Source organism: Plectrocnemia conspersa, unplaced genomic scaffold (assembly GCF_051122295.1).
Source record: "Plectrocnemia conspersa isolate PC_06_02 unplaced genomic scaffold, ASM5112229v1 ptg000002l, whole genome shotgun sequence".
NCBI lineage: Eukaryota > Metazoa > Arthropoda > Insecta > Trichoptera > Polycentropodidae > Plectrocnemia > Plectrocnemia conspersa.
The window spans coordinates 12,719,639-12,746,808 of NW_028277166.1; the positions used below are offsets into that span (position 1 = coordinate 12,719,639).

Below are 27,170 nucleotides of genomic sequence, written 5' to 3' on the forward strand. Positions count from 1 at the left end.
TTGTTATGAACATATTTATTATTACCTATATATTAGAGCCTATTTTGTGGAAAACATAAAACGTTAGTATATAGGGTGTTTTTTACGATTCCGGCAAAAAGTGATAAAAGCGACTCATGTAGGTAAGCGCCTGATAAATAATAGAACAAAGCTCAGGACTCGAGCTTTTTGTTCCACCCGAATCCGAAGTGATAAATCTGGGGCGAATTTTACAATTATAAATTACACATGTAAGAGAGATGTCACAAGCAGAGGATCGCAATCAAACATGGGTATGGCATTAAGGCGTACATACACATCAGTTATAATTAGCGATATTTGTGTAGAGATTTTTAAACATGTTGAACAAATTTAAAACTCTTACATTCTTTTTAATCATGAATAAATTTAAACTTTATTTTGTTTTTGTCCCGCAAAAATCAGCATTTTTAACAACGGGGAACGCAATTATGCGTTATTAGTTAGTCAACTCCTTAGAAACAGGGTTGATGCCTAAATATTTTTTACCTCATACTTATACTTCATTTTACTTTATATAATTTTTGATGCCTAAATATTTTTTACTACATACTTTTACTTCATTTTACTTTATATAATTTTTAGAAGTACAGATATCAGATTTATAAATTTTTCTTAGTTTTCCTGGATGTTTGTAATATGCAGACTGATGTATTTAATAACTCAGTTTTAAGTTATGTTTATTGAATATTCTGACAGAATGCTTACAATTTTTTTTTTTTTTTAAAAGTATGTATCTATAAGACAGTATAATTTGTAAAAGGTTTTATGTACTTTTCCTTGAATTATACCATATTATTTTTATTGTGTAACTTTATCAAGTGGAAATGAAAATGGTTATGAACCAGAATTGTGCATTTAATGTGTCTGTATGCCATTGAATCTATGTATGTATATTTTTTATTTTTTTTTTAAAAATATAATAAGCCGAATTAGCTCATTATTAGAAAAATTTCAATATCTAATATGTACGACCTAGCTTGATTTAAATTAATCATGACGAAATTCATCCCTGGGATTAGAAAAATCTAGTTTAAAGTACTATCGGAATTATAATTACATAATAATAACTAATTCTGATCTCTCAGACACGATAGAAATTTAAAAACATTAAGGCCCATTTGGGATTCGAACCCAGGTCTTTCAGGTAAATAGTCAGAAACCTATACCACTTGTATATCGTGCTGGTTATTACACAAAAAAAAATCTCTCACTTTCATATCAACTGAAAAATTGTATTTTATTATTATTAAGTTCATATTGAAAAATTTAGAAATTCTTTGAACCGTTTTTTAATACATTAATTTTAAAATAATATTTATATATCACTTTATTTAAAAGTAAAAATAAGCAAAATTGTGTACTTACAACTTAATTTCAATTTTCTAAAGCAATAAACTTGTAAATATTTTCTTCAGTCAATTACAAAATTCCCGAGACAAAAAATATATTTATTATTTGAGGTTATATTTTAAGATGGGCGAGATTAATTATCTGAAATTAAAAAAAAAAACATTTTAATGATTGCCGGTTTCAAACCATACATATAGAAATGCGTAAACCAGAATTTACAAAACCATTTACTATTTTATTATATAGTGATTTAAAAAATCATTTAAATTATTAATTATTATATCATTAATTTTAGAAAAAGTATAAGATTTATTCTTATCTATTTTTTAGTCTCTTCAGCTATTTTTAAATATGTCCTCAAGCAACTTGCGCTGTTGTATTAGACAAGCACAATGGAAAGTTTGCATAGGTGAATTAGAGAACGGGAAGGAAAACGAATTGGTGTTTGGTGGAGGAGTGGGGGGAGGGAAGTGTATGGGTGTATGTGTGTCGTTCGGGAGGTGCGAGTGCGCGCAGCCTCCCGCTCCGTGGTAACGATCCGTCCCGGGACCTCCTCTCCCTGCTCTTCCTGGACTCCGGCCAGTATCGAGCCTGCATCCAGACGGACGGACCTCCTCCGCTCTCGCTGTGCTTGTACACTTTCGCGCCATCAATTCATAGTCGACGGAGTCCATCCGCGAGTGCCGCAAGTGTTGGATATATCTCCGGAACCGACCGGTACGCCGAACCGGCTCGTGGCACCCTTTAGATAAAATAATAAGAGAACAACAAAAACAACGCGCGCCCCGCCAAAAACGAGACAAGACCCCTACGCCCACCCGGAAGAATTTTGAGCATCCCCACCCCTTCGAGGGGTCAACGTTTGGAGACGCAAGCGCCACTATCATATTCTGGTAGTGGCTGTAAAGCGTTTACGTTTTACTACCGAGTAAAATGTAAATCGTCCACAGGTGGTCCCGTACGGGGTTTATTTTCGTTCTTGTAGATGCTGGGATTTAAATGTTTAATAGTTCGAAAGTGTTTTTAAGTCGGCGTCATTGTTAATAATTCGCAGCACGTATGAGCGTTTTGGCCAAATGGACTTTCCAGTCAATGTTTCATTCTGGTCTGCTCTTGTGAAAGAGAAATCACTGGTTTTAAAACTCATATAATAGAAACATTAGTTATTCTTGTGTATTTATTTTTATACATATCACATTTCGCTTATTTATTTAACTCAATCTTATCTCGCTTCGTTTGTACTATTTAGCTTTCATCCATTATATAATATCGTTTGTAATTTCAGCTAATAGTTAAATATGATTCATAAAAATTGACCTGCATTTTTCGAGCGACAAAAGAGATTTAAATGTCAGTGTTCTTTGTCAACCTTTATGTGAAATATGGAGCGTAAAAATAGATGAAAATAGAGGGAGTGTATTATCTTCTTTGTAAACAACAAAAATGTAGTCAGTTCACTTTTGTCTTTTAAACTCTAATGTGCTGTTTTTATTAATAGTATATCAAGCGTCTGTTTGCTCCATTTAACATTTTTGATAAGATATATCATTATCTTATGCAGACGCCATCTTTTATTTCCATAATCGCTGAATTAGTTAAACGGTGTTTGTTGAACGTATTTCTTTTTTTTTATCACCTCGCGCGTTGTCTCTGTTGTTCTCGCGTAATCATCGCTCGTATTCGCACCTGAACGTATGGTTTTCGTATCTGTAGCTTGCTTAGCGGGCGACAGTAAGTTTTAGAAGCCAACGTTAGTCCGCGGCAGACCGCGGACCCACTTTCTGTCACCATTGTGAAGAAAGCCGGTAAAGTGTCTCCGCTGAAGCTTTCGGCGATGGACAGCGCAACTGTGGCACCGGTGCCGGAGCTGGCGCCGATTGCCGAATTTGATAAGACTCCTCCGACGCCACCTCACGAGGAGCTCCCTCTGGACGACCTTCCGCCGCCCCCGAGCGCTCCAGTCTTGCCAGATGAGGATAAGAAGAGGTAATTATACACTACATATACAATAAATAAATTTAAATTTCAGACAACACTTTTCAGAAAGCGTTTACCATTTTTCGCATATTTTCTAAAATAATAGACACTGCGAATTCTTCTACAATTGCTCTTTACATTTTGTTAAATGATAACTATCACGTAGTAAATATTTCTAATAAGAAATATGTTAGAAAATATATAAAGAAAATTGAAAAATAATTTTTATATGGTTTTAAAATATGTAAAATTCAATGCAAATATCATTTTATATTTCTGTGATTTTTATTTGCTTTTGAGAATCTCTTAATATTTTATATATGAATCCTCTTTAATCTATGTTGTCCAGTAAAGTTTCAACAGAAATGCTGTCTTGTGGCTAATGTAATTCAAGCATTGAAAACCCGGATTATATCAACCGTGATCAAATTACCCCTTATGTTTTCCTGATCAACATTTGCATATTTCAGATATATCACTTGTCCAAGTCTCTTCAGATTCCAATACATCTATTTACACATTAGGAAGAATCTCTATGATCGAACAAGTGATACTGACTTTTGAACCAAATTGTTCCATGTATATCATCCAATGTTGTCATTTTATTCCAGAAATGACTTAAACCGTCATCTTCCTCAAAATCGTTTCATTATTGTCCATGAGTTAAATTAAAATTTTGCTACCATCGTTAGTTTTCAATATGTTTTCATCCGGATGAGATCTATGAACATTGCTGCTTTCTGTGGATCTCTCTATATATTTATGCTTCTTTTTGGTAATAATAATCAACAGAAATATTTTTTATTTCAGTCTTCTTAAATAACTTTTTTGTAATTCTAATGTTTTTTTACCAGAAAATGTTCGAGGAAGTCAAGAATAAGTGTTTGTTTATCGCAATTCCTATAGTCGGTCATAAAACTTATATTGTCAAACAATGTTTTTGAAGTATTATTCAGAGATCCGTGTCCCTTTTATCACCGCCTGTTTTGAATTCAGCTGTGAATTGAATCAGATAATCGAGAGTACACTGTATATATTTAGCATATTATATTTGAGATCGGTATTATGGAATTTCAGTATCATGAGATATTTCTTACTATGCAAAAACAATTGTATTTCATATAAGATTTATGTAATTAAACAATTTTACAAAGTGATGAAGTCTAGTTTTTTGTCTTAGAATACGCCCGTGCTCTTAAATTTATTAAATTACCCTTTAGCAAAAGCAATCCAATTAGTAAATTAAATATATGCAAAGATAGATATCGTTGCATATGAACATTTGGAAAGCATTTTAATCGGATCAATTTAATAATTACTGTATTTTATATTTGGTTCTTGTTTTTCATACAACTATTTATGATAATAGTTATAAGAATATTTTAATATGCAATGTTGGGGAAGAACTTTTTCTTTTGAATAAATAAATAAATATTATATGAAATATTTTTTAGCTAATAATTTTCTCAATGATTTTGCAAATTATTTTAAAATGACTATTATGTTTAAGAAAAATAATAATAAACAAAATTATTCAGTGGTATTAAATATAAATTGCATACAATATTTTTATAAGGTATATCAATGACATAACCTTAAACATTCATAAAAATAAGATTTATTGTAAATAAATTCACGACTAAACTTATTCTTCCATAAGTTCATAAAACAGAAAATTTCAATAATAAAAGAGATCTTTATAAAATAATGTAGTAATGAAATATCTTTACTGTGTGTATAGTTATATAATTTAATGTGTACTATCAAAAATATCGTTCAACAAATAATATATAATTACAAAAGCAATGTATTTATTAATCTAAAACTGCTGCACTAAAACAATTTTTGACGAAATGATATTATTAAACTTCACAACCACTAAAATATCGTTAAGCAGTAACTAATATATGTATATAATCACGAAATAAATTTAAATTTATACTGCTACATTGAAAAAGAAATTGATTTTTGACTTGTCAAGTTATTCACGCTTACTGCGGATATATTATATTCGATGTGAGTGTTCATTTGACACAACATTTAGTCTTACTAAAGTATGTTATTTATTTATTATTTTTTACATTGCTTTACCAAATTTTTAAAACATATTAATATAAACAAAAAACAGTATAGTTTAATATTGAGAAGTTTGTAAAGTCTATGAAATGTGGAATATTAAAAAAAAAAAAATTAATGTAATTTATATAATTTATTATAGACATGAACATATATTTAGCGCTTACGTGTTTGATAATGGTATATGTATACATGTTTGTACAGATGAAAATCGCTTCGATTAATGCGCCATGAATATTCAATAGTATATAAAATGTGCGTTTGGAGGATGTGCATGAAAAAAACGTTTATTCAAGAACCATCCATTGAAATTTATAAGGTTTGGCAAAGAACCAAGTTTGTCGAAGAGGTCGTGAAACTTTGAAAGGAAAACTCGATTTTCACACAACTATTGCGTAATAAATCGGATTAGAGTATTATTAATTAAAGCATATTGCTTTCAGATTAACCGATCACGCACCAATCGCACAATCTGTAAATGGTTAATTTCGATCAAAATATATTAAATAATTCGAGATGCTATCTCATGAAAGTGAAATTTAGGCACGACTATATTTTTCATTAAATTTAATAACTGCTCTTTTTACAACTCCTGTAAACGTTATTACTCTTGTACGTGCTGCTACTATATTAAATATTGTAGAGTAGATGTAGCTTATTTTTTTTAACTTTTACGATCAAACAAAGTCGTTTCGGTAAAATGTTTCTCAAAGGGAGAACTGAATAATTTGCTGGTTCGTTTTTGATGGATTTGGATGGTCTTTGACAGCAGCATCACACGATTCGCGTGAAGATGTACCAGCTGTCGGAGATCCCTCCCCCCTCGTAGTGATGTATGTTTATTTACATAATAAGTGCCCCTTCCGCCTGACTAATATCACATACCGTGACGAGGGGACTGCACTTCCCACGCGAGGTCGGGCATAAACAACCAGCTAGCTCTAAAACAGAAGAGCCAGAAACTACATATGTATGTACTGGGTATACGCTTGAATCATCGGTGACTATCTGGCGGTAATCCGAGGGTCCTTACGGCGCCATAAAATCGCTCGACGGCTAATTCAGGAGCGGTACGTGCGAGCTTTCAGTATGTAGATAGCACTTTTTAAAATAGCTCTGGGCTATAAATTAGCTTCATACAACTCGAACCCCTTTTCATTTCATACATCCGATTTATAATGCAGTAGTTGTGTGAATTTTTTATTTTACCATATGGAAGTTCAGTTCCAATTATTTCAATAAATAATTTAACTGATAAACGAATCGTCATAATATCAATTTTTGTTGTGTTACAAATTTTAACCATACCCAAATTCAGATTCAGAAATGTTTAATTGTTAATACAAATAATAATATTTATTAATATATCTGATTGATTTACCCAGTTGGTGTAGATTTACACCGTTGTAACGCATTGGGCTTATGCATGTCAGATTGAAACGGAAAATTAAAAAAATAAATAATAATCGACGACTTTTGGTATATATGCTATACCAAAAATCGTCGTATAATTATATACAAATACATAAGCAAATTTTTTGTCAAAAAGGATATTTATTACCTTTAACTTTAGCGAACATATTCTTCCGATCGTTAAAGGTTAAATCTCATATTAAGTATCAATCTATTCGTTTTGGGAAATACTTTCAATAGTTATTAAATTGCTGTATTTAATATTTGTAATATGTTTAATAAAAAATGAAAAAAATATTTTTACCTTAATATAGTTATCTTATTATTTTTTACTGCGATTCGGAAGTCCACTGATGATAAAATATAGTTATGGTTATATAAAGCCAAAAAAACGAGGTGTAATATAAAATATCATAGAGACACCACACAATTGTATCTAAAAGTTTGTAGATTTTATTAATATGTTATGACTACAAATGAAGCATTTAAAAAATTAAAAATCAACATTTTTAATAAATAATAAAATTCGTTACACCTCAAAGAGCAATAAAGAAAGTTCCATTAAAGAATATACAGCAGAACCTTGATTTACGAGTGACTTGACTTGAAAGTATTTTGAGATACGAACATTTTTTTTTATATTTGACTCGATATACGAGCAAATAAACGTACTGTGTAAATTAAAAATAAACTATATCAGTAATTTAGGTAGTGTATATTTAACATTTCAATTGCCATTAATTCATTTTAATTTACCTATTGAAATGGATTAATAGTATTTCAATACATTTCAATAGCAAAAATTGATTTGCTATGCGAGTAATTTGAGGTACGAGCTCCGTTACTTACAATTATACAAAATGAAATAATCTTGCAATATACGAAACTATTATAAAAAAATTTCCAAACGGCAAAATTGTTTCTAAATATTTGTAGATTTTCACTAAAATAAGGAATATTAAAAATCATATTTTTTAATATTCTTCAAACATATAAGAGCAACATTATATAAGTAAGTTCGATAACAGAATATACCTCTAATGCCTATACAAAAATAAACAATCTTATACTGAAAATACTTATTAAAAAAATGTAACTTTAACACAAAATGCTTGATTTTTCCATAATAAATTGTCGAGTTCGCTCTTAATATTCTCAACGATTTAATGAAATAAGAGAGCGCAAAGATAATGTTTCTGAAACATCACAATATATATTTTACATTTATTTATGATAATACTTAGTAATATCTATTTCTACAATATTTCTTTATTTAAATGGATAGCTAGCTCTAGAATTAAAAATAATACTAAAAAAACACTAGTTTTATTTGATTCGTTGACATTAAAAAAGCATGTTCTTTTCACATTTCTGTATATGTACATCTACAACTACTTTATTTTTCGACAGGCTTAAATACAAAATGGTGAAATTAGACATTGTTGCTATCAGTGATAATACCTACAAAATGTAAACCCGTGTTTTATATACTTATTTGATATTTTTGTGTTTAAATATAATAGAATATGTAAAGAGAAATAATAAGTAGTTTTCTTCAAAGTAATATAACATACTGCCTAATTATATAAAATACAACAATAGCATTCTCACAAAATTGGACAGATAATACATATTCAGGATTAGATTAATACATTTTTTAAAATGTATAATATATTTCATGTGCGATAATCTTTCGGTTAATTTATGGTGCTTTTATGTACTATCCGTAGATTTTAAAGGATAGCATGCTTATTAAAAATATAATTATTATTTAGTACTAATATTTCATTATACTGTAGCAATAAGGGTAGATTATATTTTTAATTAAAAAATCCCTAATTTATAAAATAATACAATCCTTTAAACATTTACACCAAATCAAAACAACACACGTGCTTCTGTGTTATGAATTTAAGATCAAAACACGTATTAAATCGAATATAACGTTTCTTTTCAAATAGCATGCTTCCGTTCTGGGGTTTGGGTTTTATTGGCTCATTTTATTGCCTCTGTGTTGCCGATTGAACGCCTCAAACTCGAGATTAATTAGAGATATTGTCGTTTCGACGCAAAGTTTTCCAATGTTGTTAGCATATTTAATACGTTTTGGGTTGCGAGCTTTTTACCGTAAAAGGGAGAATTGTTTTTTAGGCATGTGGGCGCTGGGTCGGTGGGTCGGTGGGAGGGAAGTCCTCCCCGGAGGGCCACGCCCTTTCCGTTTTGTTCAGGCCGACTGGGAAACAGTCGTTTCCGGGAGAAATTTCAACGGTTGCAATCCGAAAATTGATTTTTGAGAATCGATCCGAATCGGATATGAGGTTATGAGAGGATTTTGTACATGAATAAAAACCGCAACATCTGAAATGATATTTGATATAGACTTTGGAAATTGGTTTTCCACATTTATGTATAAAAGCAATATTACATGATGATATGGATAGCTTTTTAATAACATTTTTATTATTATTGTATTTGTGAGAGTATATTGTGATCTACCCTAAGATTGGTCGGTTGTCCCGAGGGATGATCCCGGTACGTGTAAGTACACAGGGCGGTATTAGTTTTTTGTTGTCGAGGTACCGATGTAGAGATTATTATAATAACACCATTTTCTTTATTCTAATTTATAATATATTCGTTATTAATTTCAATCCATTCTATTTAGCTCTAAAATGAATATTGTACTACCGAAAAAATAAATAATGTGGATGATTTTTTACGAAAAGTTATTTTTTTTTATTTATATTAAAAATTCGGTATGTTTTTGTTTCAATTATTTATATTGAAAAGAAAAATACAGGCAATTGACAAAATACGCTAATACAACTAACAAAACTATTTTTTTTACAAAATGCACTTAAACAAATATATCCAGAAACTATCTGTCGCATTCCATTAGAAGAGCAGGTAGAAAACACCATCAAAAAACTGTTTTTAATTGCACGTGTTTAAAAAATACTGGCGTTTGATTCAACAAATGCACATTACTTAACAAATTTAAGTACAAAAATACCAATAAAAAATCTGTTTCATGAAAAAAATTTTGCCCGGGATTTTTTTGTATGGAAGGTCGAATTTCATCGCACTCCATATAAGAAGGACTGGTAAAAAAACCTCATAAGTTACTTCGTGTAGCAGTTATTGGACTATAATGTATTTAATTAAATTAATAAGGAAATCTAAAAAAATATTTCTTATTAAAAAAACATTAAAGCTGTTGCATCAACACAACAGTAAAAATACCATTAAGCTTAATCGTTTTTTTAATTGATTTATTTTGCATATGCAAAGTACGCCTAATGAATCGCAGATACTTTTTTCATTTGGAGATTTTAGGGATTAAATTACATACATTCGGGCTTTGGCAGCGAAGCTCAATCGCAGCTTTAATAAGCTTGATAAAAATATAAGCCTGGATTTACCTCGAGACGTTCAGCGAAGTCTTGAGATGATCCATAGAAAGCTCAATAAAATGTTTATTTAACACTTTGCCCGACTGCCATTAATGAAACATATTTTCACCCACACATTATTTTTTGTTAGATAATATTATTTACAAAAAAAGTAAAACTATCCTAAAAATATTTAAGGTGAAAGAATTCGGAGTTCGCCTCTATATAATCATGAGTTGCCCTCGAATTTTGAAAGTTTGGCCACTTCTGTTATATACTCGTATGTGCATATGTATATATATATACATTATGTATATTGAAGAGAAGAGATACAACCGTTCTCATTCGCAATGAATCGAATTACAATGCATTTAAATGACACGTAACCAGGACACACGTAATTCAAATCGCTCGATCAATACATTCGCATGTAAATTAGATAGAACAAAAGAAGTTTTGCACTCTATCGATTTGTATATTTATGACGTGGAAAGACTTCACCGCAGACAACAGTGGTTCCAAACTTGTTTATCTAAAATATATTTTATAATCAATTTTTCAAATTTTCATCAGCAAAGACCGCCCCGATCAAACATTTACTAAGGCCAAGGAGTTCATCTAAGAAAATGTTTTCTTGGAAGTGTTATTTTTCCTCCCTTCTTCCGTGAAATGTGACCTTCGAGACGTAGTCGTAAGGACCACAGTGGTCGGTCTACTGGAGGATGTTGACCCATTTTTCACCCCACCCGCAGAAGGGTTAGTGTTCTCGTACGTGACTTGTTACGGTTGCAACCCTCGCCTGGATTTGTCGTCCCCATTTCAGGGATGCTTTGTGCAGGGGTAGTAGTATATGCCACACTCGTAACTGCGTACACAGGTGTATTAATTTCGATGTTCGGAAAATAAGGCGCAATATTCAAACGATGATTTATGAGAGTTGATGAAATGGTTTTAATTAAAACGTATGGGCTATGCGAATTATGTTTTGTGTAAAAAAATCATGATAATCGAAATAACAGCGCTGAATAACAATGCTATAAATAAAAATCAAAGAATACACGGGTAATATATATTTAGAAATTTATTATGCCTTTCTTGGCACGTTCGACCATAACAGATTCTCGAGTGTTTTTATGGTGTTATATAATTAAAAAAAAGCGTTCTACTGATGTTTATATATAGGTTATAATAAAATAAACAATAGTTTAGATTATTATAATATGTAATCAGTAACATTGATAAGACAAATAATTAATTTCTTACTTGGTTAGTACACTCTGGTTTACGGTAGGGTCTGCGTGATGTGTTTTTAGGCTACAGCCACGTTGTGATCCATAACTGCTGCTGAATTTAAATAACATTTAACTTGATTTTGTATATTGAAATGAGGTTCAAATGGCGTTGTTCTTTCTCCTCTGGTCAAGGACTCATGAGGCAATCCAGAAGCTGAATTTTTATCTAAAAAAAATGCGCTATTATTAAACTGCAAAGTGACATCTATTATAAACACAAAATAATTTATAAATAATTATATATGTATGTATATGTTACCGATTATCAGAATTTTGTACTCGGTAAATCGTATCGCTTTGTATGACGGTGTGTATAATAATACACGTAAACAAAGGAAATATATTTAATTTAAATAATAAAAATAAAAATGAGTTTGCTCGTTTGTCTTACGGCAATGAATTCTGTCGTTTCGACCAATAAAAAATAAGCATTCAAATATAAAACAAGATGGCCGACAGTAACGTGGCAACAGTTTTAAATAATTTTGCTACGCGACAGTAATTTTCATTATTTTGTTATGTGCCTTGCTCGATTTGACTGACTATAAATATTCGGATTGCAAATTAACTAAGTGTGTTATAACCATAAAAATGAAATATATACATAGTGTGTGTGTGAGGATTAGAAGAATACATTGAATAAACTATAGAAACAATCATACAAGAATCTTCGTGTTGAAATCTTCACATTTTGAGTTCCGAGGTCGAAAAGTGAGTTTTTCTTTTACAATACATAAACATTATCATTGCATCCGATTTAATGCGCATATTCATTAGATTTGACTGAATATAATTATTCGAATTGCAAATTAATCAGGTACGTTTTAAACGTGAACATAGACTTATTGAATGAATTCGATTTTTTTTCTTATGTATATTACACTAGGTATATTATTTAAAAAAATAATGTAACTATAGAAGTGTATTTAATTAAATGCGGTCTTATTAGTTTAGAAGTAGACAAACTCAACCGTCCAATATGAAATTATTCCCCACTCTTGGATCGGAAACTGCACGCACTTGGTGCCGTAAAAGAGTAGGCGCAACATTAAAATTTAAAAAAAAACTATTTTCTGTGTTAACACAATCAAAAATAATACTTTAATAATAAGTCTTATTTTAAATGCCAGCCTATCTAATTTAAGAAAAAATAGACTTAGCTTGATTAATTTTTTGGTAGTACATCGATTATTTTAGTTTGTGAATACAATATAATATATTCATACATTTCATTGACTTTTTAATATCTTTATATCAGAACCCAAAGTTTCAACATAAATTTGGAAATTTTACGAACGAGATAAAATTGAGATGTAAATACCTCACTACTGTCGAAACTTTAAGCGAGCTACTTTGTAAACTTTCCACGAGAAAATGTTTTTCTTCTTTAGCGTTAGTGGTAGTTTTAGTTTTTCTATTACTGCATACTTTTATAATGTAATTCAATTTTTACTTTATTCGTACTTGTTAACGACACTTGAAAGAAGTTTATAACCAAATATTTAACTGAAATTTAATATTAATTATTTATAGCTGAATTTAATTTATTTACAATGAGGTTTCTGACTTTTCAGAACTGAATTTCATTCTTGCATTGAGTATAGTAATAACAGTGACTGATAAGTAACGGCCTTTCGAGTAATTTTCTGGAGCTTAGTTGCCCTTTTAAGAGTGTCTTGAGTGTGGTAAATTTATCAACTTGAGCTGCTTATTTACGAGAAATACTCGGAAATTAAAGAAACATTATTTTTATATTCCCATGCGAGATGTGTTTGGAATTCCGTTTATTTTATTATATGCTAAAGAAAAATCTGCTGCTAAAATTTATCGCTGACTTGACTCTGTTACTAGCAATAACGTTATGAACTAAAAGACTAAAAAAACTGTTTAGTAATTTTAATGCAGTAGGAAGTGACATTCATTAAATTATGTGTTAAAGCTGAACAATAATTTTGATAGGGATTCAATGTCAAAAATTGTCCATAATTAGTATTATACAAGCGAGATTTATATAATATTAGAATCAATAAAATTATTTTTGTAAAATAAATATGTAGTGTCCTCAAGGTAAATAATCAATCTAAAAAATAAATGCTTTACTTTCTTATTATCTCCTATAATTATTGTTTAATCAATTTTATTATTCAGTTATATTTTTTATTCCCAAAATTAAATAATAAAGAATCTATTTGATTAAAATAAAGAAAACGAGAAATCATAGACATATAATGGCATATTTACATTATACTCCGAAAATTGGGTCAAACCCATAACTTTCCCCCGTTATAGGAAAAGCGTGCACACAAAACCATATTTAACTAATATCTCGTAGTGGTTTCTGAATATATCCCTAAGCAAGATGGAAGCGACTCGCAACAAAAACCCCACCTCATTTCGCAATTCTCTACCCCATGAAAAATGCAATTCAGCAAGTCGTTTAAGTACAATCAACGGCCCTCGATGGGTTATTACTCGTCCCTTTTCCTGCACAACCGTTGACCCATTGTCGATTAAATATTCATATCGGTAGCTCGTGGGACTGCATGGATGTGCGGTTTGAACTATTGTCCCTAGTTAAGCGTTCTTGGGGTCGCAAACGACCCTGGTAGTGTCTGTATTTTTATTGCGCGATTGCATAAAATATTTACGTCACGTGTGTACTTTATATTATACGTGTTTTCTATTTTTACCTTTCGTTTTTAGTATCGATCGAGCTATATGCATTATGTAAAAACGGTGAATGCGACACCCCGACAAGTCTTATGCTTATTAGCGACTGAATTATTGATTCGAGTGCTGGGGTATTTAATTTAATCAATTTACTCATTTTATATCACAATGCTTATTGTTATGAAAGTGAAATTTTAACCCTTTTACGGGCTTGTGAAACAAAAATCGTAGATGAGCAACACATGTTTGATTGTTTGTTGAGAATGAAAACATCCTTACAATTTATAGGTAGTACTAAATTTAGACACTATTTACTGTTATTACAATGTGCTTAGGATATAGAAGTATGCGTACAATGGCGTACATATTTTTCTGAATTTTTTAGAGTAGAATAAATCTAGAAAATAAACGATATTCGAAAGTAAAAATATAGCTTCGCCACTTTATAATTAAGTCAATGAAAATACCGTTGTTTTGATAGCAATAATTATACACATTAGCAATTTTTGGTGATAAACTGTTCATATTCTGTACAGAAATTGCAGTAGGAAGCATGTTCCAATTTCGCTGAATATATTCGCTAGTTAATAATTTTCTGTACTATTCGAAAAAAGCTTACGTTTATATGTGAAGTGTTGAATAAAATAAATTTTTAGATACATATTGCAGTTGTGTATTTCAAAAGTTCATTTTTAAAAAGGCATTTTTTATTCTCTAATGTATCGCTACTATACTCTATTTGCGTTAACACAGACAGTTCGAGAGCTATCCATTTCATCATTATTTATAATTGAGAAAGAGATAGAAAGTTTGAGTTTACTATTAGCTCTAAAGCACATGACACGGATATACGTTCGATATATTTATCATTACTCCTGTTTATATTTTGAATAAATTTATAGAAATGAAAATAATTACTATATTTATCAATCAATCGGCCATCTTTTTCTCGATTATGAATGATGATGAAATGGATAGCTCTCGAACTGACTGTGTCAACGTAAATAAAATATACATATATTCAGCTCATTGTGCTTTTTTTTGCAAAATTGATCGTCTTATGTCTATATTATATACAACAGTCATGTCTTTAATATATACTAGCCGATAAACAAGCAGTCGCACAAAAATTGTGCAAACTTAAAAAAAATGTTGATTGCTGAAATTTCAGAAATTACTCATATTTTTAAGTTAATATAATGCAGCTGTGGACTTTCTCAGTGGTTGCTATTTAATAAGAATATATTTAACTCGTTGTATTGTGTAATATAATATTATTACAATAAATACCACATCACCAGCACTATGTATCATTAAAGTTTAAAATATTTAAATATTGTGACAAATAAAGTGACTCACTAAAAAGTCGCTGGCGTTTAAAGGGTTAAATATATAATGATTATTTGAAAATTTTATTTCCTATTATTAATGCCATTTCTTTTAGTTATTAAATGCAATGTTTTCAAGTGTACTTCAAGTGTCTAGCTTTATAAGCTTCGTAAAAATCTCAACTAAGTTCATTATCCGCCATTTGGAAACAAAATGACGGATATTATAAAAACTATAATTTTTAGGTTATTTATGCGGGTTTTTTAAGGACACGATAATTGCCGTAATTATAATTATATATTACTATAATATGTTTTATAAATAGATCTTATAAATATCTTGGCTAGATTCACTAGCCAGTCTGATTCGCCATCTTATTTCAAAAGAGAAAAAAGTAAGGTGGAAAAACTTTTATAATTGAGAATAAATTCAAATTAAAATGAAAAATATATAATACACCCTGGAAGTATAAATGTATTTCAATATTTGACTACTGTCTCTTTTCTTCACGCATATTGCAGTACCACGTAATCAGTCGTCGGCATGTCGCAGTTCAGTTTCTTCAGCAGTTTCATTGGTACGCATTGCAGAATAGCGCGTAATAGGTTGTAAGCATGTCGCTATTTAGCTCAACTTTCAACGTAAAAGTTGAAAGCTTAAAGTACTACAGATGACATAGAAATAGCAAATAGAATGACATGTTTAAATGTCACTTCGTTATTAAACACTGTTTGGCAGAAGTTCTTGTGACATACGGACATATGTTTTTTTCTGTTTTGTAATTTAATTTGCGTGGAATATAACTGCAATAATACAAGGATTTTCAATACTAATATTGTCTGTTTTGTCAAATTGTTTCGATATATCAAATATCTCATTCAATGATACAGCATAGGAGAATATGTTTTGTAGAAATTTGTAATTTGTAGATTTTTTTGTATGATTGTGATTTTTTTATTTCTTGTAACTATACATAGTTGTCATAATGTGTTTAGTAACTTTAAATGTACATTGATTTAAAGTCGAACTGAATGCTAAGCTTATACTGTGGTATATTGTTGAATGTTGATACATGCTTGCGAGTTTTGCAAAAAAATCTAAGGATTCAGTCGGAATTTTTTTTTTTAAATATTGAATAAATATAATTACAAAGCAGGAATATTTTGGCTTTATTTTCCGACATTTATAACCAATGACTATTTATGCGTATTTCGTGTTTCAAGCTTTTAAACAATCTTCCTTACATTCAAGTACTTCTAAAAATACGTTATACGCTGATTCATAATTTGTTTACGAGTACTAATAAAAATCGGTGGAAAAATTGACAATGTACAAAAATCATTTTGTTGTAATAATTTATTTATTCACAGTTATTACATTGTTAAAAATATTGAAAATACGGGCGTTACATTTTTTGGGAAAATTAGTATAGGAAAATATCATTTTAAACAAAAAAAATTTGATCGAACGCTCTAGATACCTCCTAATTTTTTATACCTATTCGCCAATTTATTCCAATAAAATATATTATTGTTTTTTGTCAATTTAGATAGTCTAAAAGAACTTTATAAGAAAGGAGTGTGTATAAATTTATAAATATGTTTGTTTAAAAAAAAGACAACATATTTTTTTCTAAAAACATATTTATATGATTGAGATGTGAATTATTTCTGAAAATTTATAGTAATTATTGCATATTTATTTTAGAATGTCTCATCAAATAAAAGGTAGGAATTTGAAAAACGTAATGGAAATCGATAAAAAAATCTATACTACCGGTATTCCATTTTGTAATACCGGTAGTATTGAAGGTCGATTTTTGCCCCGATAAAGGTATTACCGGTATTGTAATCCCTAGATATTACAAATTTCCGAATACGATAAGTGCCGTAGTTTTATTTAATTGACTTGAAACTTGATATATGAATAGCTCTTATAAAATTCATTGTCTTGTAGAATGACGGTTGTTGTTATTTTTTTAATGTTATAAAACATTAAAAAAATAAAAATATAAATTAAAAAAAAAATTTAAATTTAAAACTAAGTTTAAAAATATCATAGAAAAAAGTTAGATAAACTTTTTCACACACTATTTCACACATACTTGTTTTTTGCATACATGTTTATAATAAAAAACGTATTTTTATTATAAACATACTACATTTACCATGAACCTTTTTTATAAATAAAGAATAAAAAATAAATAGATTCTATTCAATGATAATTCTCACCATATTAACATATAAATTAAATAAATATTTTATATTTATTAAATTATTCAAAATATAACAAGTAGTGATGACAACCTTGCGAGATGAATTATACATTGCCATTTTCATTAGCTTTAAACGATTTTACTCTTCATGATTCTCGTTTAATAGCGGTATATTTTTGCCTAACCTGATATACCTTAATGTTGTATATATTTTAAAAAGGGAAATGTATACATCTGCAACTTCAATTTCAGTTAAGAATTTCAGTATTGTTTGTCGGCACGTCAAACATACAAAAAGTAAACAGTTACTCAAGCCTTTTAAGGATTAAGTTTTTATCGCCTTCTGATAAGAAAGATACACTGTTACAATGTGTTGTTTTCGGAAAATAAGTAATAAATATATATTTGTAAAACCAGTAAGATACTGAGGTTGAAGGAATACTAATGGATTAATGCACAATATTCCATAGTAGCAATTTGAAAGCCATGCGTATAATCGTTATAAAGACATGATTTTTGAAGTTCATAATTTAAATTTTACGTTTCTTAATTGCTTATTTTAAATGGAAAAAATGTATTATACAGCTCTAATAAAAGCAAAAATTAGAAATTAGAAAGTATCTTTAAATACAAATTATTTAAATGAATATTAAATGCAAATAAATCAAACTAAAAAAATAATTATTTTTATCTATCACCATCAACTGTCACTTTCATCGAGTCTTCAATGACGCGTCATCACTCGGTTTCCGTTGCCATCAACACAGGATTTGCGTTGGAGGGGGGGACACGCTTCCGGTCGGAGGGTGACCATTAGTTGCCCCCTGCCACCGCTGGGGTAGTGCCACATCGAAAGCGTCCCGCGAAGTACGCCTTTGTGCATCAGCTCTCTCTTTGTCTTTCCAAACGCAGTCTTGCGCCCAGATTCTAATCCGAATCTGAATTGTACCTTAGAGAAATCTCTCTAGACGTTATTTTTGAGACAATAGTCGAGCAAATCAGTCAAAATACCGACCCAATACACTCTGGCAAAGATGTCCGACGCGGAGCCCGAGCCTGACGAGAATGAAGAGGGGTGCGTACCAAAACTACCATTAAAATCTTTGTTGTACATTTGCACGCTTAGTATCTACAAGTGGTTGTTTTAAGAACGTGTTTTGCTTTGTTGGACATATTAATCAGCTAACTTTATAATTGCCAACTATGTAGGTTTATCTGGTTCTCTTCATTGGCAAAATATTTATCAGTTCATTGACGTACACTGTATTTTCCAACACTATAAAGAATATTTTGAGATGTTTTTTATGATTAATTTAACACAATGGTGGGAGCAAAGAGGCATTATTAAGCCATCATTGCCGAATTGTTAACCAATTAACTCTTAAGGTCATTTATATGATTTATTCTTTAAGTAATTTATTACTAGGCGATTTACTATGCTATGAAGTGATTTTTTATTTGTTTTAGTACAGTAATGATTAAATACTGAATTTATGAAAACGACGGTGCTTAAATATATTTTATTGTATGAAATTTAGTGGCAATACATGATTTTTTATTAGAAAATTTTCAACTATTTATGTTTTTACATTTTGTATGTATTTTATAATATAAATATGTATTAAGCACCTTGGGGTGTTGAATATATTATGTGCTAAAATATAACTTATATTCTTAAGATTTTTATTATGTACCTTTTTATTTTATTATATACGCCGTTGCAGTGGGAACGCTTGATTTTATTGCTTTTGACGTGGATTTTTGACTTCTGAGAAGTGATAATTATTTTTTTTAAATTCGATTTGAATATACTTCGATCAATACTTAAAATAAAAATATAAAATCGCGCCATCACCATCCTAGTATGAGCGATCGGAAAGATGTCTATTTAATATTTAAGCTATGGTGAAACACAAAAAATCGAACAAACTATGAAGCATTGAAATGATTTCTAATATAATATTTGGTTTGACATTATACAGATATATTGCTTTTGACATGAAAGTTTGACTTCTGAGAAGTGATACTTGTTTTTTCGCCCTCCAACTGACCAAAATTCGGGTTGAATATATTTTGACCAACACTCATAGTAGTGTATAAATAATTAGCTATATGAACTAAATAAATGATTAAAATAAATAAATACTGGTATTAGTCACCGATTTATAGACGAGTAAAATAATCTCACGGATGAATATCATGAAAATTCTCAAATAATGAGCTACTTCAGCTCATAGAGAATGCTTTATATGTTTTAGATAAAACATAAATATTACTGGTTTATAGTGCTAATTACACAGAAAATTGATTACTCATAAGTCACGAGTTAGTCGCTTCTTCGGTCGGAATTAATGTCCTTTACAAGCTTTTGGTAACATTTTATTGTCAGATGGAAAGCACGAGCAAAAATACTTTTTTTTTCGCTGGAAAGGAATATCAAGAAACTACCGAAATATACTTTTTGTATTGATTATTATATAAACAATACATATTCGTTGTATTTAAGTTAATGTTCTTTTAATTGTTAAGCTTTGTTGTAAATATTATAACATAGTAAATAATATGAAAGAATAATTATCACCCGACAGGTGCAACTCTTTCTATATTAATGTTTTCCATGAAATCGATGTTTTAATGCCACATTAGTGTCACCCTTTCGATGACCTAACTACGTGGTCACGCGATATAAAGTACAAACTACAAAAGAAAATTGTACCGATGAATTTTTCAAGGCGCACGTGTTTTTCCTTTGTGCAAAAGCGTTTCCGGGTCGATCCGGAAACTGTTTTTTTTTTCGGGCAGGTGGGGGATTTGTGCATTTGATTCGTAGTTCCGGATTCGCCATGAATAGCAAACACTACCGATATTGATATTTGTTTTTTATACAAACTGCTTTTGTATCTGACGTGGGTCATATGACTTTCAGACTATTCCCCATTCAGAATATTGACACACAAAAATATCTGGTATACGCACAACTTACCGAACGTCAATATTGACACAATTGCTTGTATGACGTTTGTGGATTAACGAGGCAGCAAATTATATTCATATCTACTTCTAATAAAATGTGTATTCATATTTCACTATCACAGCTCTATATATTTGTTTTTGTATCTGATGTGGGTCATGTATCTTTTAGACTATTTCCCATTCAGAACATTGGCACACAAAAATATCTGCTTTATGTGAAAATAAAACATGAAATTGTAGTACAAGTATATTCAGAATCGGTGATTATCTAAATCGGTGACAACGAATGATCATTAATTTATTTATGAATCTGCCACTTTATTAGGTCATCAGAGAGAAATAAATATAATACTGAACGAATATTGCACAGTGTGATTAATAATTAACAAAAGCATTTTAAACACAATGTTGCTACTGTACTGTATAAAGACTGCCATGTCAAGTATACATAAAAAATACTTTCATTGTTAATATCTTTGTATATTTACTTTTCGTATATCCCTTCTATTTCTTTGTTGGATAAGATTCCAAAGAATGTTTGCAGTAATCTTCTCATAAAGTTATTCATACGGGTTGGATCTTCTGGACGTCAATTAGGGAGAGATTAACTCACAATAAAACTCTTAGCTTGAACTTCATTGAGCGTGGCTAGTTTTACACAGAAAGTTTAGCTGCTGTTAAGTCTAAGCCCTTACATATATCAGTTGTTGGCCAAAGTACGTATTTGATCATCTAAAACCAAACTTAAAATAAAATATATAGCTAATAATTATTAGCTTTATAATTTTTTAATTGATTCGTAAATAATTGAGTCATTAGTAAGTCAATAAAATATTTCAATAGACACATTTTGTTAGTATAATTGCTCATCCCTTTTGTTTACTTTGCTCTGTTTAACACAGCGTTGCCTATTTTCAAGCCAATTTCACGGAATACTGGACAATGTCTCTCGCATCGGCGGGTGCTCTGTGCACACAACAAACGCCGTATATAACAAATCAGAAGGCTTTGGAAAATTCATGTGGAAATGTGTTGAAAAGCTCTAGGCGGGGGCGGCTCTGGGAAAAGCTACGCGATCGATAATATGTACATGTCTTACCTGCCTCTTTGATATTTATAAGTTTATGAATTTCTATCGAGTATCGAACGATGTGAATAACCCGACTAGGGCTTTGATTTACAAGTTGGATATGAAATTATTTAATGCCTGTCGGACGTATTGGGTCTTTTCATTCGATATTTATATTTTTTAATGTTTTATTACAGAGAACCAGTTCCAATTGTCAAGAAAAAAAGGTGATAATACATTAGCGAAACATGGTACAGTAGGCATGGAAAACATGTAATGCATTTAAAATGTGAAATATAAAAGCATGATTGAAACATATTCAATACGATATGTCTTGATATTTTATTACAAAATATAATTAAATAAATGTTTCTGTATGTATTTATATGTATGAAAAGAAGAAAAACAATCGTAACATAAACTTCTTAAAACTATTATGAGCCTCAGTAGTCTTGAGTTGTTTCTTGGAAAATCAACTTACTACATAACGCATTATTTCGCCTTATAATGAAGTAATTGCATGAGTTCATACTATAAAAAGGTTAAGTGATACTATTATAAAAAAATGTATGTATGTATTTTAATGCACGTATTTATTTATTAATTTAGTAATTTATCATTACTATTATTTGCGTATATCGTATGTAAGTAATAAAAATGATAATGTATAAATTTAATAAATAAATAATAGTCTCGTGAATGCCTTATAACTCTCCACTACTCTTTACCTGTAAATGAATGCTAGATAAATATAATACTGTCATCGTTTTTGGCACGCAAAATAATTGAGGATAAATATCAGCTCGCAAATTTTCGTCAAGTGTCTTATTTTAATCTACTAATTTTTTTCAAAAAGTTTAGTATGTTTTGCAAATAAACTATTATTTTTCTAAAGGATAATGTTAGTTAGGAAGTGTTAAAATTTTACATACATTTTTTTAAAACTGATTTATTTTACTTCTAGTAATTTAGCACAATGCACAATGGGAAATCTTTGTGGTTTAATTATGATTAATTAATATTTTCGAGATTTACAAATATTTTTTGTTGTAATTCCATCATAAATAATCATAATATTTGTTATTAGTTATCTTATCTATAATGAAATAAAAAAACACGATAGTACTTCAGTGATTTTTTGTCCATTTTCCTGAATAATCTTCCTCTCTGAAAGTAAAATATATATTTTTCGAAAGCTAAAGCTTTTCGGCTTTCTTTTCATGATAGCTGTAATTGCCGAAACGAATCGTCGTGTTATCGTAACGGAAACTAGAAGCGAATCGTATATTTTTCACTTTAGGAAATAGAGCTGAGAATGGCGCACCAATTCCGCACATTTTCTCTTCAGTCGATGAAAAAAAATTAAGCCCTCGGGGAAACTCTCGAGCGTTTCAGAAGAGCGAGAAAACTATCCATCTTACTATCGAATCGACACGATCGTTTATTCAACCGAACACGCTGAATTTATAATTGATCGTAATTAGAACATTACTTGTCTTCGCCGCTTTATGCTAAATCGCTCTATTGTTGAAGTAGTTCTCCAAAGTTCATCTTTGAAGTTCAGCGTTTACTACCCTCTCATAGTAACAGAGACCTACTTTAATGGGAGCGCTTCATTGTTTGCGAACCTGTTGTGAGTTTCCGCGAATACAAGGACTATAATCCCACTGTTTCAAACGAAGTCGCAAGTTTATTGTCCAGGGATCTATAATACATCTACGTGTCATCTGACGAGGGAAAAATTGGAACGACAACTAGTCATAAATCCATTGGCTGCATGATAAATAGACATGATTGTCTGTGACCTGCATTAACGTCTTGCATAATGGTCGCTGAGATTGTATAATGGTTTTGTTTCAATTGATGAATATCCGCGGAGTTGAACTATAAACTTCAGGGCTCTGGATGGATTTTAAAAAATCACTGTTGGTGATTAGCGATCTAAATAGATAACATCCTGTTCGTTGATTCTTTCAATTATGGCTCCCCGGGATGAAAATAAGCCGCACTGTTTCGAATGGTATTTTTAAGACCATGTGGAGGATCGATCAAGTCGCTTTTTTACATAAAATTAATCAAGTGTTGTTTGTATATAATAGAGAGTGACACGTAACTGTTCGCAGTCACGCTAAATGGGAGCGTATTTTATTTTAATTAAACAAATTTGTGGAACGTGTTCCAGGACGCACCCACTCGGGAATAATTCGAATGAAAGCTTCTCTGAAATTATAAAAAAAATATGTTTTTAATTTTTATTGCTCGTACTCAACTTTAGTACAAAGTTGAGTAAAAACGATTTTAAGTCCGCAATTCGCATAATAAATTTTATGAATAAAATAAACGGTTTCTAAATAAAATATCTAGATAATGCCATTTAGTCATCTTTCGAAGAAAAGAGATTATAAATGAGAAAAATGCAGATAATGCTTAGAATCAGATAAATAGGATAAACTACTGTTGAAGTTCAACACCAATTTAAATATGTGGCAAAGTGATGTTTTGAATTTGAGACAGAAAGAAGTAGCGTTTATGAAGAGAAAATGAGTCATTATTAATTTATTTAAATAGTAAAGGATAGAAATGATTTTTTGGGGTTATGGTGCCGAGTGGTGTGACTTTATCAGCTAGTGAGAAAATTTGCCTGGCATATATTTTATTGCACGAGTGGTTATGTATACCAAATATAGATATGTAAATCAGGTGTCAGTATCAGGCGGCAGTGTCGAATGCGAGTTCATATCATAGCGTCCTCGAATATGGCTCCATTGTCTGGAATCCCAGAGAAGGGAGGTATTCTTTGTTGTTGGAGAAAACTCAAAGACAATTTCGCAGCTATCTCACAAAATAAACTACGGAACATATGTATCACACTCTTAGCTAAAAAACACTCTCTTTTAGCTGAGAGTATTGGAATATTATTTTATGCATTCTTGCCGTGATCTTATTTAAATTAAGTTGCAAAGGAATAGTGTTGAACATGTGCCGATGCTCTGCTGCGGGCTATAGAGTACCTAAGAGAGTTGCGATCGCATCCCTTATTCTTCACTGTCACGCCCAGGATGTCAGCGTTCGAGAATGCTCATCTTATACGAGCTATCCAGATTTTCAACCACATTCCCAGACACTACAATATTTTTGGCGTTAGCTACTAGGAGCTGTAATAATGTATATAGAATGGTGTGCACCATAAACATTTCTTAAATATTTATTTACTACAATTAAATATTTTTAGTGCATTTTATTATTATTAATACGCGTGTTAAAGTGTGGGTATATGCATTTTGAGCTGATATGTATGTCTATAAAATGCTAAATAAAAATATTTCGAATAAAGTCTATCATGACGCATTAGGGAAATGTATAAATACAAATAAATAATCGAAATGTTATAGCTGATAGTAGAGTAGTACAGACTGATAAGGGTTCGTGAAGAGTTAGTGCAGAAGAAAATATGTGAATATATCCAATTGAATTTCGTCCAACCCTTTTTATACGTTCTCTCATGAAAGTTTGGACCAATGTGAAAAATGTTTGTTTAGCCCAATTAGACCGTATCGTCAAACTCTGTCTTTTTAATGAAGCATGAGAATTCTCCCGGGTGGCCCTTTATAATCAAAACCATTTTGAATGTTTTCCGATGGCCATAATAGATCACGAATAATAATAAAAAAGCATTAGTGGGTTGCGTTTCTTTCAAGGATTTATTCATAAATTACCCTGTTATAAATACAGTTTTTAGGATCCTCTAGGGCTTAAACAGGCGTTTGATTGATTTAAACTGTTATCGAAATATTGAGCTATCGGATTAAGTGACTAAGAAATTCAAGGCTCACCAAGTGCATTGAGGTATAAATTGAAGTATGTTAATAAATGTAAATAGTTCACAAAATAAATAAATAAATAATGTCTGTACTTTGTATTTAAATATCCCTTGTACTTGCCATTTTATTATACTATTACAGTTTATTATATTGGTTTGATAAAAAATTCAACGTTCTTTACGTATTACTAGCATTTTAACTATACACAACTATATCATATTTCATAGGTTAGTTTATAATAATTTATTGAAATTTTTGTGCTAATGACTTTTTCAGAGTAATATATTTTGCCATTAAAAATAATAATAATAGTTGTTTAAAAATAACAATTTTTATAGTTTTTTAATTTTTTTTTTATGTTGCAGTGAATAAAAATATTAATATAACATTACGTTATACTAAGTTTGTTACAATTAAAAAGAAACAAATATTTTACATTTTAAAGTGATAAATCTGTAAAAAAATTATAATTACGGAAAATCATTTTAAATGCTTATATATCGTATTTTTAATAAAGTTCTCATGTAAAAAAAATATATTTTGTCTTGTATTAGTTATATTCAAAGTAATCTCCCACAGCATCCTTCCAATCATAAAATCGTAAATCCTTCTAAAAATTCAGTACAGTAAATATCTATAAAAAAAACAACTAATTTTAACCCATAAACAATTAAAAAGGGCTTGTCTTAATATATATTATTATCCATTCAATTAAATTTCAGTAAAAATATCAGATAAAACTTTTATAGATCCTCTTGAGTGTATTGTAGATGACTATTTTAAAGTGGTTTAAAACTTGGATAATATTGAATGTATAGTCAACGTATGCGCACCATTTTCACTTCTCACATTTGTTTATTGTATATTACCCATATAATTATTTCTCAAATAAATACAAATATATGTTAATACTGCAATTTTTGTAATAATTTTAAGAGCTTATTTAATATTGTACAATTTTAAAAGCTTTTTTAATTTTTATTCCTTATTATAAATATTTTATAACCATACATTATTGCGATAAAATTTCATAGTAATTGAATAAATATTGTTAATTATTAATTAAGCTAATGCAATAAAAATATTTTATTTGCTGTATTTTTAAGCTATTTATTAGTTGATCATACATGAGAATTTTATACCTGCACGTTTCTCTACATCAACAGCTTTATTATTATTATTTTTTATGTAAAAGTTATAGCGCATGCGCAGTGGGAAGCTAGTTTTTGTTGCGCGCGCGCATTACTTTGAGCAAGCGTCCCTCTCGGTCGGTCGTGTTAGTCGCTCTTCGCGTGTGTTTGTTTTTTGTGATTCTGCATTCTTCTGCACAGCAGAAAAGTACAGAAACCACCAGTGGTGTGATAATTCAAGTGTTGTCTTGAATTTTCGTGTCGATTCCATTCATCGCATCCCCCGAAAGTCAATAGAACTTCATCGAGATGGGCAAAAACAAGTATGATATTTTTTGCTTATATTATATTCGAATACATAAGTATCGTAATAAATTATTAATATATTCTATTATTAATAATTTTCCTTACATGAATGTTTTGATCCTCTATTCTTCCAATT

The 27,170-nt window shown here is 30.1% G+C and overlaps 1 protein-coding gene and 1 long non-coding RNA gene across 7 annotated transcripts in view; both read left to right on the forward strand.

The window, feature by feature from the left end:
• The first annotated feature begins 1,952 nt into the window (after positions 1–1,952).
• The window catches only part of LOC148237705 (transmembrane ascorbate-dependent reductase CYB561-like), an 88,825-nt gene continuing 63,607 nt past the window's right edge, over positions 1,953–27,170 (forward strand). For 2 of the 6 annotated variants that reach the window (XM_088203698.1, XM_088203684.1), the window contains exons 1-2: positions 1,953–2,088; positions 3,085–3,357. In XM_088203698.1, the coding sequence (XP_088059824.1) occupies positions 3,206–3,357 (152 nt within the window). In that variant the 5' untranslated portion in view covers positions 1,953–2,088; positions 3,085–3,205. Of the gene's footprint in view, positions 2,089–3,063; positions 3,358–18,575; positions 18,811–26,808; positions 27,052–27,170 lie in introns of those variants that run through there. The other 4 variants (XM_088203690.1, XM_088203677.1, XM_088203720.1 and 1 more) reach the window with 3 other exon arrangements.
• Positions 21,760–22,183, forward strand: LOC148237706 (uncharacterized). Its single transcript, XR_015812232.1, has 2 exons — positions 21,760–21,794; positions 21,975–22,183. It is a non-coding gene; the product is annotated as an uncharacterized LOC148237706 (long non-coding RNA).